Below are 15388 nucleotides of genomic sequence, written 5' to 3'. Positions count from 1 at the left end.
AATGCACGGTCACGCTCCGAGCGTCCAGTCTGTAAACTTGGCAATTAATCACTCAGGCGCTGACAAGGGCAGCACCGGTCAAGGACCCACCCAAATCAACAATCACTGACAGGGACGGGTTGACAGCAAGAGCAATCAATATGACTTTGGAGCTTCTCAATAGGGCTGTCAAGATACCAAACTTTTAATAGTCAAAACCAGTGAAATTTCAAACCAATTGCCACAGCAAATATTATACTGTAATAATAATAATAATTTAATAATTGAATTTTATTATAATTTTTATCATCATCATTATTTCAACACCACAGCCAATATGCTAATATAACACTAATGCAATATTTAATTATAATAACAACATTTGTTTGTTAAATTCACCTTTTAGTAATACTGTTTTGTCCACACACAGTTCAGTAATTAGTGACAACTGCATTCTACAACCTAATTAACTAAAATTCAGGTAGTGTCAACAGCATTTACAAAATGTCTATGTGTATACAGAGTGATTGCAAGAAAAATCACAGGGAAAGAGGTACAAGCTTTGATTGCCAGATCTTGCAAAAATAAACAGTGATCAAAAACAAGCCCAGAATAAAACCAAAATAAATCTAAATGCTTTATATTGTCAATAAGACCAAAATATTGTGACCCGCACCTGCCCACTTTAATAACTTGATTGCTTTATGAGCCAAACCCAAACAACAAGGCCAAAATGCTTATAATTAGTAGACATGGCAACACTGCAACAGAGTGCTCTATGAACAACCCTCTACGGATGCACTGAAGCTTACTCGCCAGACTTTTTACATGAAATGCAAGAACAATGCAAATGAAAAAATTTCTACATAAATGTAATATTAAATATAAAATATACATTTCAAAAACTATTAAAGTAAACAGTCTAATAAAATAAGAACAAACTACAAGCAAGAGCACAAATAAACACAATAGAACAAAGATACAAATGAAACAGGTTTTTCAGGTAGATCTAGCAATAGTTAGATACATATTAGGTAGATTATGTACAGAAATTGAATAAAGTAATCAAACGTAAAAAAAAAATGTCACTGCATAGTCTGCACTGTATAAATTAAATACAGATGAATCCTTATTAAAGTTATTCTGTGAAGTGATATTTTTGCAGTGAGTCTATTGTTTGATTAACATTAAAAACAGACAGTAGCAGGAATATTAGGCTGCTGTCACTTTAAGGTATAACATGGGGATCCAATATACTGATACCGTACACATGCGTTTTATCTCTCGACGGTTTATGTTCACTTAACAAAAAAACGACTATGTTCACTAGGATACTCGCCAAGTCGGTCATTTTGACATAAATTTGTGTGAAATTGTCCGTTCAAGCAGAAGACGACGTGAAAGAGAGCTCAGTTCAGTATTTTAGTGCTGTCAGACGCGGCTTTCATTTAGGGGATTCACTGCCATATTTAAATGCAGTTGTTACTCCTGAAACTTTACAGTGTGTATGTGGCCACAGTCTAGCTAGAATAAAAAAAAGTTGGGAGTATACTGCCTGAGCTCCATGCTGGCAAATTTTACAAATTGTTGGGTTGGATTTAACACTTGCTGAAAGCAGGAAAGGGAAAAGCAATTCATCAATGGAAAAGCCACAACTGTTTTCAGACCATTGAGTGTCATCGCACTCAAGCAAATGTGCAAGTCAAGCACAGTCACAGACCCTCCCGTTTTGAAAGCAGCGTAACAACGCAGGAATCAATTAGCTACTCTGGACCTGAGAGCAGTATGCTAATATGCTACGAACACTTCAACAGCAAACGTGGACCTTTCGAATCTCACGTAGACTGTAGTTGGCGTGCAACATCCCAGTCTTGTCAGGCGATGAGAGAGCCACCTGGAAGCACCAGGTTCCCGTGAGTGGGCGGCGCAGTCGGGTCAGGCTGATAGTGTGAAACCTTGAGCCGGCGTCGGCGGAACACATGGTGCATGGGAGGATGCATGCAACACCTCTGCTTATAAACCACATGTCCACGGGAGGCCTGGCACCGCCGTTTCGAGCTTTATGCCTCTGCAGGCGCTGACAACACCACCATAGAACCAGTCTGGGCTTGATCCCTTTCTGTTCCACAAGAATATAAGTCACTTGTCACTATATGAGTGTCTTCAGTTCTCTATAGAAAGTCACAGTGGTTAATCATATAACTGCATTGGTTAACCTAAATATGGCCATTGAAAAAAAGCTATGTTCCTTTTATCTGAAAATATGAGAACCCACAGTCATGTCTATAAATTAGATCCTACTATATTGTGATTTGGGGTAAATATTTGCTCTGACAAATGACTAGATTCTAGAGCTGCATGATTAATTCTATTTTAATCCTGATAACAATGATCTGCTTCTCTCGATTAATTACAAATAATCGTTGTGGTTTAACCCGGTGGTTATTTGTCCTGAAAACATTTGACATTTCCATTATCTTGCATTGGTAACGAGCCTCCATCTTTCCTGCTTGGGGTTGCCAGATGTCAAGAGCATAAATCCTCCAAACAGAGCTTTTCTCTTAAAAGGATACGTTTTCTGTCCAGTGTTTTACTTGATCTTCCCCAACCAGGCAACCATACGCACACGCTCTGATCTCTCTGAGCTGCAAAAAAAGCACTTATGATCTGACAAGTCAAGTCAAGTCACCTTTATTTATATAGCATTTTATACAAAATAGATTGTTTCAAAGCAGCTTTACAGTGATAGCTGAACAGTTGCCGAAATGCATCATTTTCCTGCTGAGGTTAGTTCAGTGTTCAGTTCTGTTGTAAAGAGCATTTCTTAAACTAGTTAATTTCATCTATAAAGCAGTTCTGCAAAAAATGATGTTATCGTCCAGCTCTCATACAACAGCATCATTACAGTCAGATCCATAATATTGTTGAATATAAAGTGTCAAACAGTATGTTGAAATTTATTGATGTCTATTGTGAAATTCTGCTCAAATGAAAGTGTCATACAGCCAGTCTGTGTTCCTTCATGAGGCCGCATCTGCGATTTGCTGCTAATATGCGAGTGAACTGTAATAAATCCAAACATGAATCTCGACCATATTGTTTGCGATCATGGTTGGTAAGTAAATGCACTTATGCAACATCTGTTCTACAATAGAAAGTTGGAATTAAGAGTAGGAGCCACTTTGTTTTTGTATTGATTTTCCGTTTGATGAAACTCTCATAGTTGGTTAAATAAAGTCCATACGCCACCTACAGGCCTATTAAGTGAACGATTTGATGACTATCGTGTAGCCCTTACTAAATGCACCATGAAATCTGAAACTTGGTCAACTTGATTTGATCCAAATCAGTAGTTTTAGTAAAATTCATAATTTTGTGCCAATACATTTTTTTTTATTGGAAATCTGGACTGAGTAAAAATTTACAATAAAAAATATCATAAAGATAATTAATGTAAATACTTTGGGTATTAATGTAGTAATTATAATTGAATATCAAATCTTATTTCATTTTTTAGCAGATGCGTTATGAATCGATTTATTTTTACACCTCGAATTGTGATCCAAATCTTGAGCCGCTCAAAGCTGAAATGCAAAACCATGCGAATTACTTTACCTTTACATATGCAAGCGCTCTATCTTGCCCCTAGCAACAACCTCCCAGCATGCTGCTATATTCTAATACATGTGACAGCAGACAGACAGACTGACTGACTGCTAGTGTCTGGCTCCAAGCAGGATCCCAAACAAAACTCAAACCATCTCAATGTCACAAGAAAAACTAAATGCTACAATAGGCACCAAGCATTAAATGGCACTAAAACCCATCAAGAATCACTGTATTGCTTTACATGATACTTTTTGGACTTGATTTATAACTTTATTTTCAAATGAACTTAATACAACAGCATTACCCCTAGCAGTAAAAAGACCATTAATCATCTGAAGTGGTGAGGATACGACTCATCCGCCCTTAGACTAAACAGTCTTCTGAATAGTGCTGACAGCAGAGTTTCTTTATACCAACACTTACAGGCAAAACCTTACAAAAGGTTAAGAGGTCACTACTGACCTGGTTTACGTTTCCCAAAAGCATCGCTATGTAACTATGGTCACACGTTCCATTGAACTCTATTGGTAACAACAGAACTTGCGACCATGGCTTTGGAAAACATACCCCAGCATGGTAGAAAGTCAAGATATGGTACTGATTTATTGTTATTTTGGGTTTGTAAACACATAATTCACTAAAGATGATAATTATTAAGGTTATTAACAAATCTGGTTTCGATTTTTGCTCACATTCTGTAATAAAAAAAAAAAAAGTAGAACTGGTTCTGAATAAGACTGAATAAGATTCCACTGATAATTTAAACTTTCACTTCAAAAAGATGACTGTGCCCTTCAAATGTGCAAAAAGAACAGCAGAAGGCCACAGGGCTCTTGTGTTCTCTGCACTCTCGGAAGCAGACAGACAGAAAAATCCCCAGATCAGTACCACACATCATCCTCAGAATAACAAATGGAGGGAAGTAATGCGGCACTGTACATATTCACCCGTTCTGCCTCAAATACACGTTTTACCTTGTGTAAAGGTTCATGACATCTACAACCTTATGATAATAATAATGATAGGTTACGTGTTGTGATGTTAATTGAGAGCTATGCCGAGGGGTAGAAAGAGACTGGATTAGACCAAGCAGGACAAGCAAGGCAATGCTAATGATCTACTGCAGCACAGACACAAAGACCCAAAGCGTCAATATCCCAAACAAACACATATGGCGATTCCAGGTGACTTATTTAGCAATCAGCTCACCAAACTATTATGACTGTACATGCCAGACGCCTGCTGCGTCATGACAGAGCGCATTATAAACCAACAGATTTTATATTTAGACCCTCATTTGCATATATTAAAAAAAAAATGCAGCGGAATCCCATTATATAATATCACAAAGCCAAGAAAGAATCTCCCGAAATAGCACACATTGTGTCAACATTCAAACACACAGATAAAAGAAATGTTAAAAAAATAATTGCAGGATTTCCCATCCACTTGCAAATACAGGAAGTATGAAGAAAAGGTGTATGCATGTGTGTGTTTATATATATATCCAACGCACAATCCACTACAAATTCAGAAATCAATAAATGACAAGTCAGTACTTTAACAGATTTTAGTAATCGACACACATGGTGCTCATCTGTAGGTAAAAGAAGAACATCAAAAAAGTATGCAAGTTTTAACTAACACAACAGATGGAAAAATACTCATAAATCTTTTTTTTTTTTTTTTTTACTCTGCAGGTGCACCTACACAACACACCAAACGAAACCATCAAGGGAATTGTAAACACTTGTAAATATCAGACCTGTGAGACTTGTCTTACAGAAACCACTTTGACAGAGGTGACTGTCAAATTTATTGAAACAAGACAGGTATATTTGTACAGTGCTTTTCACAATGAACATTGCTTCAAAGCAGCTTTACAGAAAATAGTGTCTTAGTACCCCTAGTGATAAAAAGGCAAAAGTGACAAGAAAAAAAAAGCTACAAATCACAAAATATTGTGATTCTGAATAAACTGTTTTGTACTGTATACATAAAACCTGTCCCTGACTACACTGCTGAGCTCATTTACATAGAAACTGAAAAAAAAAAAAAAAAAGCCACAGCATTCCCCATCTGCTAAAGATATATGCACATGCTGGTGAGTTGCTAATTTATTGTTTAACACAGGAGTATAGTTCAGCAAAAACATCAAAACCCAGCTGGCTGTGTGGGGAGAAAGCAAACCACAATGACTATTAGAATCCATTGATTCATGATACCTGTGAACTAACACATTACTCACAATATCTAGTGAGAAAGGTTTATATTCATTTCTACAAAAATAGAACATGCCTGGATACACCAACACGGCTTTCATTTGGCAAAACATGAATAATATTTCAAATCAAAACTGCATCACTGCTTAAGGGAAAAAAATAATTAGTTACACTTTATACTTTACATGCAACAACAAACATCATAAAAATGACGCAATTCAGAAGCTAAAAACAGGTTCAGTAGTATTTGTTACTTAACATGAACTTAAATTCAGTTAATTTATGATATCTAATTAATGTTAAAAATATACTGATCAAGTATTATACTGTCTTTACTGTACAAGCTCTAACCATGTCACTTTGATAAGTGCTCTCTATTTTGGTGCTTTACGCCCTTCTCTAAGCTCAAAATAATTCGGTTGGTCACTGCGTTCATCCTAAATTTAACATAAGGTGGTTGAGTTTAATATTCACTTTGTGTTATGATAATCCAATCCACTTCAAGTTAAAACCTAATCAGCAAAAGCCAAAGGGTACACTTTATAGTCTCTATTTTTACTCGGACACCAGAGAACACCAAGATTAGCTATCAGGAAAGGCATCAAGTACGATTACTTTTCCACATGTTCACAATACAGAAATATCCAGAATTAATTTACAAAAAAACCTCTACATGTCCACTGGACCTTACAGGCCTCAACTGACCACTTTCTAGGAGACTTACACGTCACGTGTCATCGCTGCGTGTTCCAATCCTCCACCCGCAAGGAGTCTGCTTACTACTGTCCTTCTCTAAAGTTTCCAGATTCCTCTGAGCCCGAGGTGTCCTCGAAGCTGTCAGCCTCCTGACGGGTCTGTGGGACTCCGAGACGAAGCCGGGACAAGCTTTGCCGTTAGGACCCCTCCCTCAGGGTTAAATTGGTCCTGCTGGGCAGTCCCCTCAAGAATGTCCCCTCTCCCCAAAATAAACCTGCTGACTGAAGGGTGTCGTGAGCTCACTGACTTTTTTTTTTCTCTTTCGCCCTACGTCTCTCATTCGTTTCCCAACTGGGGCAGTGGAGCAGTGACAGTTCATTTACTGTCCATTAAAATCAAACCCAGATGGGATGATAGAAGTCTAACAAGCATGAATGATGACTGGTAGTTAAAAAGCTGCTTCCATGAAGCTCACAAGAGGGCTACAAACCACAGGCTTTGAAATAAATGCAGCATTACGATGAATTCAACTTTAATAGGTCTTGGTCAACTCATAGGTGCGATTGGCAAAGCACAAAAAAGCAGGAAAATATACGGCGCTCCTACCATGACACAACACCTGTAGAATTTCCTTTTGTTGAAAGCCCAGATAAAAGTAAAAAGCTATTTTGTGTAGATCCATGTCCGAGGCTGTTCGACTTAACAAGCGCATTTCTTTACACACGCATGCGCGCGTAAGGAATTGGAAACACTCAAGCTGCGCCAGTGGACGCGCACCGTTATGAATGCCTGTGCAGCAATGTGAAACAACGGCAAGCACACACGCAACTTCTACGGAAGACTGTATTTTCGTACACTTTCGACTTTATTCTCGAAATGTTTCGGCTTTAATCTCGAAAAGCTAGAATTTTTTTTTTTTTTTTTTTTTTTTGCGGTTCAGGGCTTCCGTAGGCTAATCTGATCTTGCTATGGCTCTAGAGGCAGTATTTTCTAACCATGTCGGGGGAGTTTTATGCGTTTTAGAATAATGTCACTTGCCAGGTCATGTAAGGGGAAGACTTTATTATACTTGTCAAAACGAAAATAGGAACTCCACTATGTCTCTCTTAGTCTTAACATTTATTTTGTCCCGTTGTCGGCTTCAGCTAAGAAAATAAATAGTTCGCCCCGCACGTCCAAAATTCTTAGCACACTTTAGATAACCTTCCGCAACGAGTGCAGGCTCTTTGGTGGAGCTCTACTTTGAAGGAAGTTCCATCGTAACAAATGAATGGACTACTTGCGGAGTGACATGAAGACATGAATCAGAGCCTGAGGCACAAAAAAACGTTGACAGCGGTGAGCGGTCATATAACCGTGCCGTGCTTTACGCTCGACCCGCCCCCCAAAAAAGAAGCGGATTTGCATGATTTACGAGAGCATAATTTTCAGGTCGGAAAAGCCGGATTTCCGGATTTATCCGGAAGAATCACACCCCTGTAACTTTCAGGATTCATATTTCACATCAACATGCTCCTGCCCAATGTTTACAATTCACCCTTCGCAGGGAGTTTGATTGATAGGCGATCTGACCAATGATAATCCGCCATCTACCGAATCCGCCATTTTTGTCCGACAAAGCAGTCAGGAGAGTTAGTAGATTTATTAACGTCGGTGGATTTGAAAAACGGTGCTGACGTCTCTCCACGGTTGAAACAACATTACTTCTGATGTTCATTCATGTTTATTTGATGCTATAAATTAACTAGAAGGAAGAGATGATCGGTTCACGGGCAGCTTTTACTGAGGCTCTACAGCGATCTGTCAGACACATTAAAGAGCCACAAAACGTATTTATTGTTTAATTTTTTTTATAATTTTTTTATTACCAAATTTTAAAGTTGAGTCTTTGTTTCATATCAAAAGTAACCTGCTCTGTCCTGTCTGTCAGCGCGTTGTCAGAGTATTGATGTATTTTTCACCGCGTGAGAACATGGTGTGGACATGGCTTGTCGGACATAGCAACAGCAACTAAAGCAGGCGGGTCTTTGCGAACGGTCAATTGGCTCCCTTTCAAATATTATTTGGAATCTGAATTGAAATGTCCACACTTCACAGGAAGTTGAACTGGAATGACAGAAAAAGGAATTTACAGGACCTTAACCAGGTTAGTCACCCACAATTTTCAATAATAACTTTTTGTCAAATGAAAGTTTTTTTGGGAAAGACGTTTCATCAGCTGAACAATAAGTATGTTGTCAAACAACAGTACAATCCATTGAACACTGTATTTCTATCCCTCACAGCCTTGTTTTCATTCCTGTAACAAATTAAATATGGTGCTACACTGAGTGTATGGTGTATACACCTACATCTTTCTTTCAAAATGTAAAGGTTTTAAATCTTTTAAACCAAGCTTTGTCAAGCCCACATTCAACTCTTTTCTCTTTTCAATCGCTTTTCTGGTTAATTAAGTTTTATAAATTTCGACAATTATTTTGAATTATTATGAATTACCCACACGCAAAAATAATACTGGGTTGTTTCAATCCGTGTTTGGGGCAAATATGGACAAACTCAACCGTTTCAAAATTTAAACCAATGGTTGGGTTTGTCCATATTTGACCCAAACATCGGTTGAAACAACCCAGCATTTTTTTTTTTTTATTGTATGAATTATTGATTTTAATGAAAATATGAATTATTTGTAATTCATCATAAACATACATTCAAATTGCAATTATGCATTTTGCTAATCGCAATTCACATTCAGGAATTGATTTGGAATTTAAACGGCGTTCTTTAGCGCACAGTATTCACTTCTGCTTTCAAATGTTCCAAGTGGCAAGGAACAAGAGGCTAAACACTCTGAACTCAACCCTTAAGGTCTATTTCCACTCAAGCAAGCAACTTCAGTACATGTCGTAGTGATGTAACTGGCAGACAAGGGGTTAGTCCTTCAATCCGTGGAGGCTTTTCTAAAGTTACCATGGTGAGGAGCTCTGCAGTGAAATCCTATCCTCGAAAGAGAACGCACAGGCCACTGAAACCAAACTGCAAATCTGAATGAGCTGGGATCCAAACAGAGGGCCACTATTAAATAGATCCCTTAAAATGCAGACAACCCTGTATCTTTCTCCAAGCTAACCTTTCAATCCAGGCCATTTGTTGAACTTGTCTCTATGGTGACTTGGCCTCGTCCGTACATCTGAAGAGATGGGACCGATAGACTTGGAGGGGATTGGAAAGAAAAGAGAACAAAACTTTTGCTGTTCTCAGACTATCTGGAACTTGGTCGCAACATTCAGAAGGACAGCCAAAATTATTTTCTCCACCTCTGGTTTGGAACAGTTGAGAGTTTTTGTGGTGTTTCACATAGCAAGTAAATGGGTGGAATCCCATACAGCAACCGCAGTGAGGGCCTGCATGTTGTTATTGAGGAACTGAGGAGCAATACAATAATTCAAGCATGTAGTCTGGATGGATTTGATCTGAATTCTCAAATAAAAACATCTGTGGCAAGGAGCGTTTGTTAGCGACAGGGTGTTGCTACAACAAAGTGAAGGTAAAGCACACTGTGAAATGCAGTTTTGTCTTTGAGATCACGAAATGTTGCCAAAAATGTCTCACAAAGTGCAACCAATGCCCACAATAATGTGACAATCAACCAACCGCAGGTGACAACACTGGGTTTTACTGGCGCTGCTTTGAAAAAACTATCACTATTTCTGAACATAAACAATTCAGTATGACAGAAAACAAATCGAGGGTAATTTTGATCTGCTGAGCAGAAACATACACTTCAGGCAGTGGCCTTCTTGTAGCAGCTGCCAAACTTGTGTCTAGTTGTTGACAAAGCGCTGACTATACAGCTCTACACCCAGTTTCTCAGGAAATACTACATCAGCCTCTGGCCATCAGCATTCTGATCTCTATACAACCAAAGTAGCCGCTAGACACTGTTTTCAGTTGCACTTTCCTTTTTATATCGGAGCACAGAGAGCTGCTGTTACATGGAATCAGTTAAATATTCAAAAGGAAAATAAAGCACATTCTCCACGTCCACAAACTTACATCAGAGCTATTTGCCTATTGTAGATAATCCAATAACTTCTTTGGAAATGCTTTACAAGTGAGGTTTAATTTGGTAACGTCAGTTACATAACATAATACAATACATAATACTACTTAACATACTACTTAACAGAATACTTAACATTTTAAGTTTTATAAATTAATGTAAGCTAATGTATTATGAACTAACATGAATTAAGGAGTTAGTTTTGGAACAATATGATGGTAAGTGATCATTTTCATTTTAGGGTGACAGGGTGATGTTATTTTGAAATGAACCAAGATAAATATATGCTGTAAAAAGTTAGTTCATGATACCTAATGCAATCAAGGTTGGAATCAAGCAAAAATATCTGGATCAAAGAGGACACCCTTACAAAGCACAGGGAAAAAAAACACTCATTTCGTCTAGGCTGTGAAAGCCTCGGCTCCTGACTGGGTCAACTAAAAAAACCCAGGTCACCCTCGGTGCTCTGTCACTCGGCTTACCAGCAGATTTCAACAGGCACAAGCTGGATCTAGTGCTTCAGTGATGCTGAGACCATAATCCCTAAATCTTTTAATATCATGTTGAAAATTTTCGGACAGAGGAGAGAAAAGTCATGGACAAAGATGAGGTCTAACAGCTGGGTCAATAATAGATGGTAGGGGTAGGAGGAGGTATGACAAAATCATATCATGATATACGTCATTTTACATCAGAGTAACAGTATGTATACATCTATTCTTGCTAGAAATGCAACAAGAAAAATTTGCTTCATTTACATAATGTGGCACTGTCTATTTTTGGAGTATTCAGTAAAATATAGTATAGTAAATACAGTATAAACAAATGTATTTTGTCATTTTTTGTAAAAAAAAATTGCACTTAGCGGATGTAAACCATTATTCATTACAAAACAATGGTAAAATTGGCATTACTGCAACAAAAGCTTCACACTATGTAAAAAAAAAAAAAAAAACTCAATTACTCAAAATTGTGAAAGTTCCTGTGGCAAAGAATCAATTTAATTCTATATTAATGAGTCAAGTTCTGCCATTATGAGCCTATGAATACTACAAATACCACCCGGACTTGAGACTAGAATATAATTTTCCCACTCAAACCACTAACTACTGCTGCTTCTGATTGCTTTTAGAGGGAAAAGCTGGCCATAGCTGCTGGTCTAGGATCAGTTAACTCTGTAATAATAGCATACCGGTATTGGCAAAACATCAGGCAAACGATTTTCAACATGTTTTTTTTTTTTGCAGCATTGAGCAATGTAGCCAATCACAAACATATCAGTTGATTTTTTAACGCAATGGCCAATCAGAAGTGTATAAATTAGCACTGAACAAAAACTCCAGCATTTTGAGCAGCGAGTGGATTCTAAGTTCTGCACTCTCACAAATCTTATCATTATAACAAACAATTATGTAAATAAGAGATTCAATGTGCAGAAAATTGGAACTTGAAACAATTATATTTATAAATGACTATCACTTGGAGACCCACCATCTTTCAAGTCTTTCTACAAGTCTTTGGTACACTTCAATATGCCCCAGACGTATTTTTGTATTGCTATTTGGTATACTGTTTTTTATTATTATTATTATTGTGTTATTGGTGGTATTGAAGAGCTTTTGTGAATCAAGTTTATGAAGTGTATAGGCATAATGCCAATGGGTTTTGGTGTAGTTGTAGGCTGGACTACCTGTGGTAGTTGTGGCGTTATTTTAATATAGAACTTGGTCTTCAGTTATTATAATTACAGGTTGTTATTGGTTTAAGGTCTATTTCTCAGATCATAAAGTTTGCCCCCCTATGAAAACGATTCTACAGGGTGGGCCATTTATATGGATACACCGTAATAACATGGGAATGGTTGGTGATATTGAAGTCCTGTTTGTGGCACATTAGTATACTGTATGTGATGGTCACCACCCATCTTGAGGAGTTTGCCCCCTCACATATACTAAAGTGCCACAAACAGGACTTTAATATCACCAACCATTCCCATGTTACTACGGTGTATCCATATAAATGGCCCACCCTGTATATGTTCTGGCGACGGCCCTGCTATATTGGGTTGGCCTTAGAGGACATACTTGTCCAATTAACTCAGGACACAATATTCATTGACCAAGTACACATTAGCATATTGACTGTTTTTGATTACAAAACTGATACATTGCATTGATTGTGGGTAGTCAATTATTTGGGACTGAACATAAAAAGAATCTCCAAAATTACATTTCCTCGTTGGAAACATCTGACATAAAAAGATACACAGGAATCCACACTTATATTTACAAGGTCATGATCATCTATCCTTCTTTAACACATCGTCCAGCATAAAGACCACATATATGACACAGAAAAACGTCACTATTATTTTTAACTATTTTAACTATTACGTGAGTGGGTCGCTAACCAGTAAACATCAACTGATGGTTCAAGCTTTTAGGAGAAACAGGCAATCTATTCCAAAATCATTTTAAACAATGACTTGTGTAAATAAATAAAATGAACAATATAATGAGACTAAGCAGCCGATGGCATGATGTGTAATTTTGATGATGAGCCAGAACATAACTTAAAAAAAAAATTCCCTAAGTCTATAAAACAATAATAATAATAATAATCACTAAATATAAAATATACGTGCAAGTTACAACAAAAACAAAAGCAGAGCAGTCATCTCCCCCAAAAATAAACTCTGAAGCAAACTGAAATAATGTTTTCATTAATACCCCTCCGAGTCCAGAGATGTGTTCAAGTCTTTCTCTCCCGCTTTCACTGAGGTAATCAAGTCCACATGGAGGTGAGAGCGAGCCGCTCCGGTACCAAACATGGCAATCAGCAAGTGATGAGTCATGATCCCCTTTAAGCTGCCTTAACCTCCCTGCTCTCCATTTTTCACTCAGAGAATAACTCTGGAGTCAGAGATCTGGATGCGTGCGGGTCTCCACATTCCACTCAAAGCTGGAACTTTAAGTGATCTGGATTGTTGAGCTCATCAGTGTAAACTGAGGCTACTCCAAAGAGGACCAAAAAAAATACTTTCCACTTCTTCAGGCTTATCAGTCATGGGGGCACCAAACTGATACTGAGCACCAAAGCAACACAGTACACTTCAACCATGCAGAAAACTACAAAGAAACTTAAAAGAAAAACCTCCATGATAGGTAAACTTCACTCAGTAATGATGAAAGACAATGTGAACCATGCCAGATTGTTGTGGTTAGCCAATCCTAACAGAGATCATTTATACATACACTTCCATTTAAGTTGAAGAAAAAAAAAAAAGTCTTATACTCAAAGCTACATTTGTTTGTTTTTTAAATACAGTAAAAACAGTAACAGTGTGAAAAATGATATAAATGAAAATAGCCATTTTAATATTTAAAAAATGTATTCCTGAGAATGCAAAACTCAGGATCAATATTATATGATCCTTCAGAAATCATTCTAATATGCTGATTTTTATTACAATTCTTATTATTGATGTTGAAAACAGTTGTTATGCTCAATATTTTTGTGGTATCTGTGATATATTTTTTCAGGATTCTATGATAAATAAAAAGTTGAAAAGAACAGCATATAACATTGTAAAATCTTTACTAGGGCTGCACGATTAATCGGAATTAAACCGCACACGATTTGGCAACGGCTGCGATTATTTTATGCGCAGCTTGTCAGTGCAGCATGGCTGATCAGTAGTAAATGCTGCTCATCTGAACGCCAGACCGCTCTCTCACGCAGACACACCAAATATGACCCGCACGTCATTCAAGGAAATCCCTATGGGCTTCATACTATCTGTAGCTGAATAAACAGAAGATTGAAACGCTTTGATTTATTAAATGTTGTCTTTTGTTGGACAAGAGGTTCATAAATGTTTGATGCGTGTTGCTTTTTCAAATGAAAGTTATAAGCAACTCAAACTCACAGTGATTTCAGATGGACCAGCATTTACTACTGATCACAGAGCCATGCTTCACTGACAAGCTGCGCATAAAAAAAAATACAAAATAAAAAAAAATTAATCGCAGCCTTTGCGATTTCATAATAGCAATAATCCAAATCGGTTTAAGCACGATTTCCATGTTACTTGCGATTAATCGTGCAGCCCTAATCGTTACACTTTATCAATTTAGTGCATCCTTGCTGAATAAAAAATATAAACTTACAAAAAAAAAAAACTCTAGTAAAACTAAACTCTGGTGCAAGAAACCTTAAATATTATAAGTGATTTCAGTTGGAAAAATAAAATGCTCTAAAGTGTAGAATATAGACCCTTTAAAACTAGTTGACGGATGCTGAGCACACTCAAGTGTCTCAAATAGAGGATGAACAAATACCCTCATGTGCACCAAAGATCATATAAGACAAGATAGAGTGTGATCCAAGGCACATTTGACAATAATGCAAACTGATCTGGCAGCAGTTGTCTTAATTAAATCCCAACTGGCTGCAGGACCTTAATTACGAAGCAGAAGCCAGCCACGGCCATGTGACCCCAGCCTGGCCATGTGCTAACACCCACTGCAAACTGCATTCACTCAAGACCATACTGCCTCCCTCGGTTTAATGCTATAAGTTCATTATACCGTCAATCATCCATCTCTAGCGATGAGAGTATATAAAATACAAAAGGTCAGCATGAAGACTTATCTTTGTCATTTACATTAAAGATGCAACTGATCCATTCATCCTCTATTTGATGAATATTCAGTAATATGTGGAATTTGATCTTCATAAAAAAGCATTATGAAGAGTCCTTCACTTTCAAGGTTTAGCCGTTATATAAAGTGTTCTTTGTAGGGTGTTTTAAAGAGAAAAA

General features: G+C 37.4%; 1 protein-coding gene across 8 annotated transcripts in view; it reads right to left on the bottom strand.

Annotated features, from left to right (window-relative positions):
* The window catches only part of enah (ENAH actin regulator), a 108438-nt gene that overhangs the window by 79896 nt on the left and 13154 nt on the right, over nt 1-15388 (bottom strand). For 2 of the 8 annotated variants that reach the window (XM_084433046.1, XM_084433052.1), the window contains exon 1: nt 6535-6666. The exons of 4 other annotated variants lie outside the window; for them this stretch is intronic. In XM_084433046.1, coding sequence (XP_084289172.1) covers nt 6535-6548 — 14 coding nt within the window. In that variant the 5' untranslated portion in view covers nt 6549-6666. Of the gene's footprint in view, nt 1-6534; nt 6748-15388 lie in introns of those variants that run through there. 2 more of the 8 variants (XM_084433048.1, XM_084433043.1) reach the window with 2 other exon arrangements.

This window comes from Rutilus rutilus (genome assembly GCF_951802725.1).
Source record: "Rutilus rutilus genome assembly, chromosome: 15".
In the NCBI taxonomy this organism is placed as follows: Eukaryota; Metazoa; Chordata; class Actinopteri; order Cypriniformes; family Leuciscidae; genus Rutilus; species Rutilus rutilus.
This window is presented reverse-complemented; position numbering and strand designations above follow the sequence as displayed.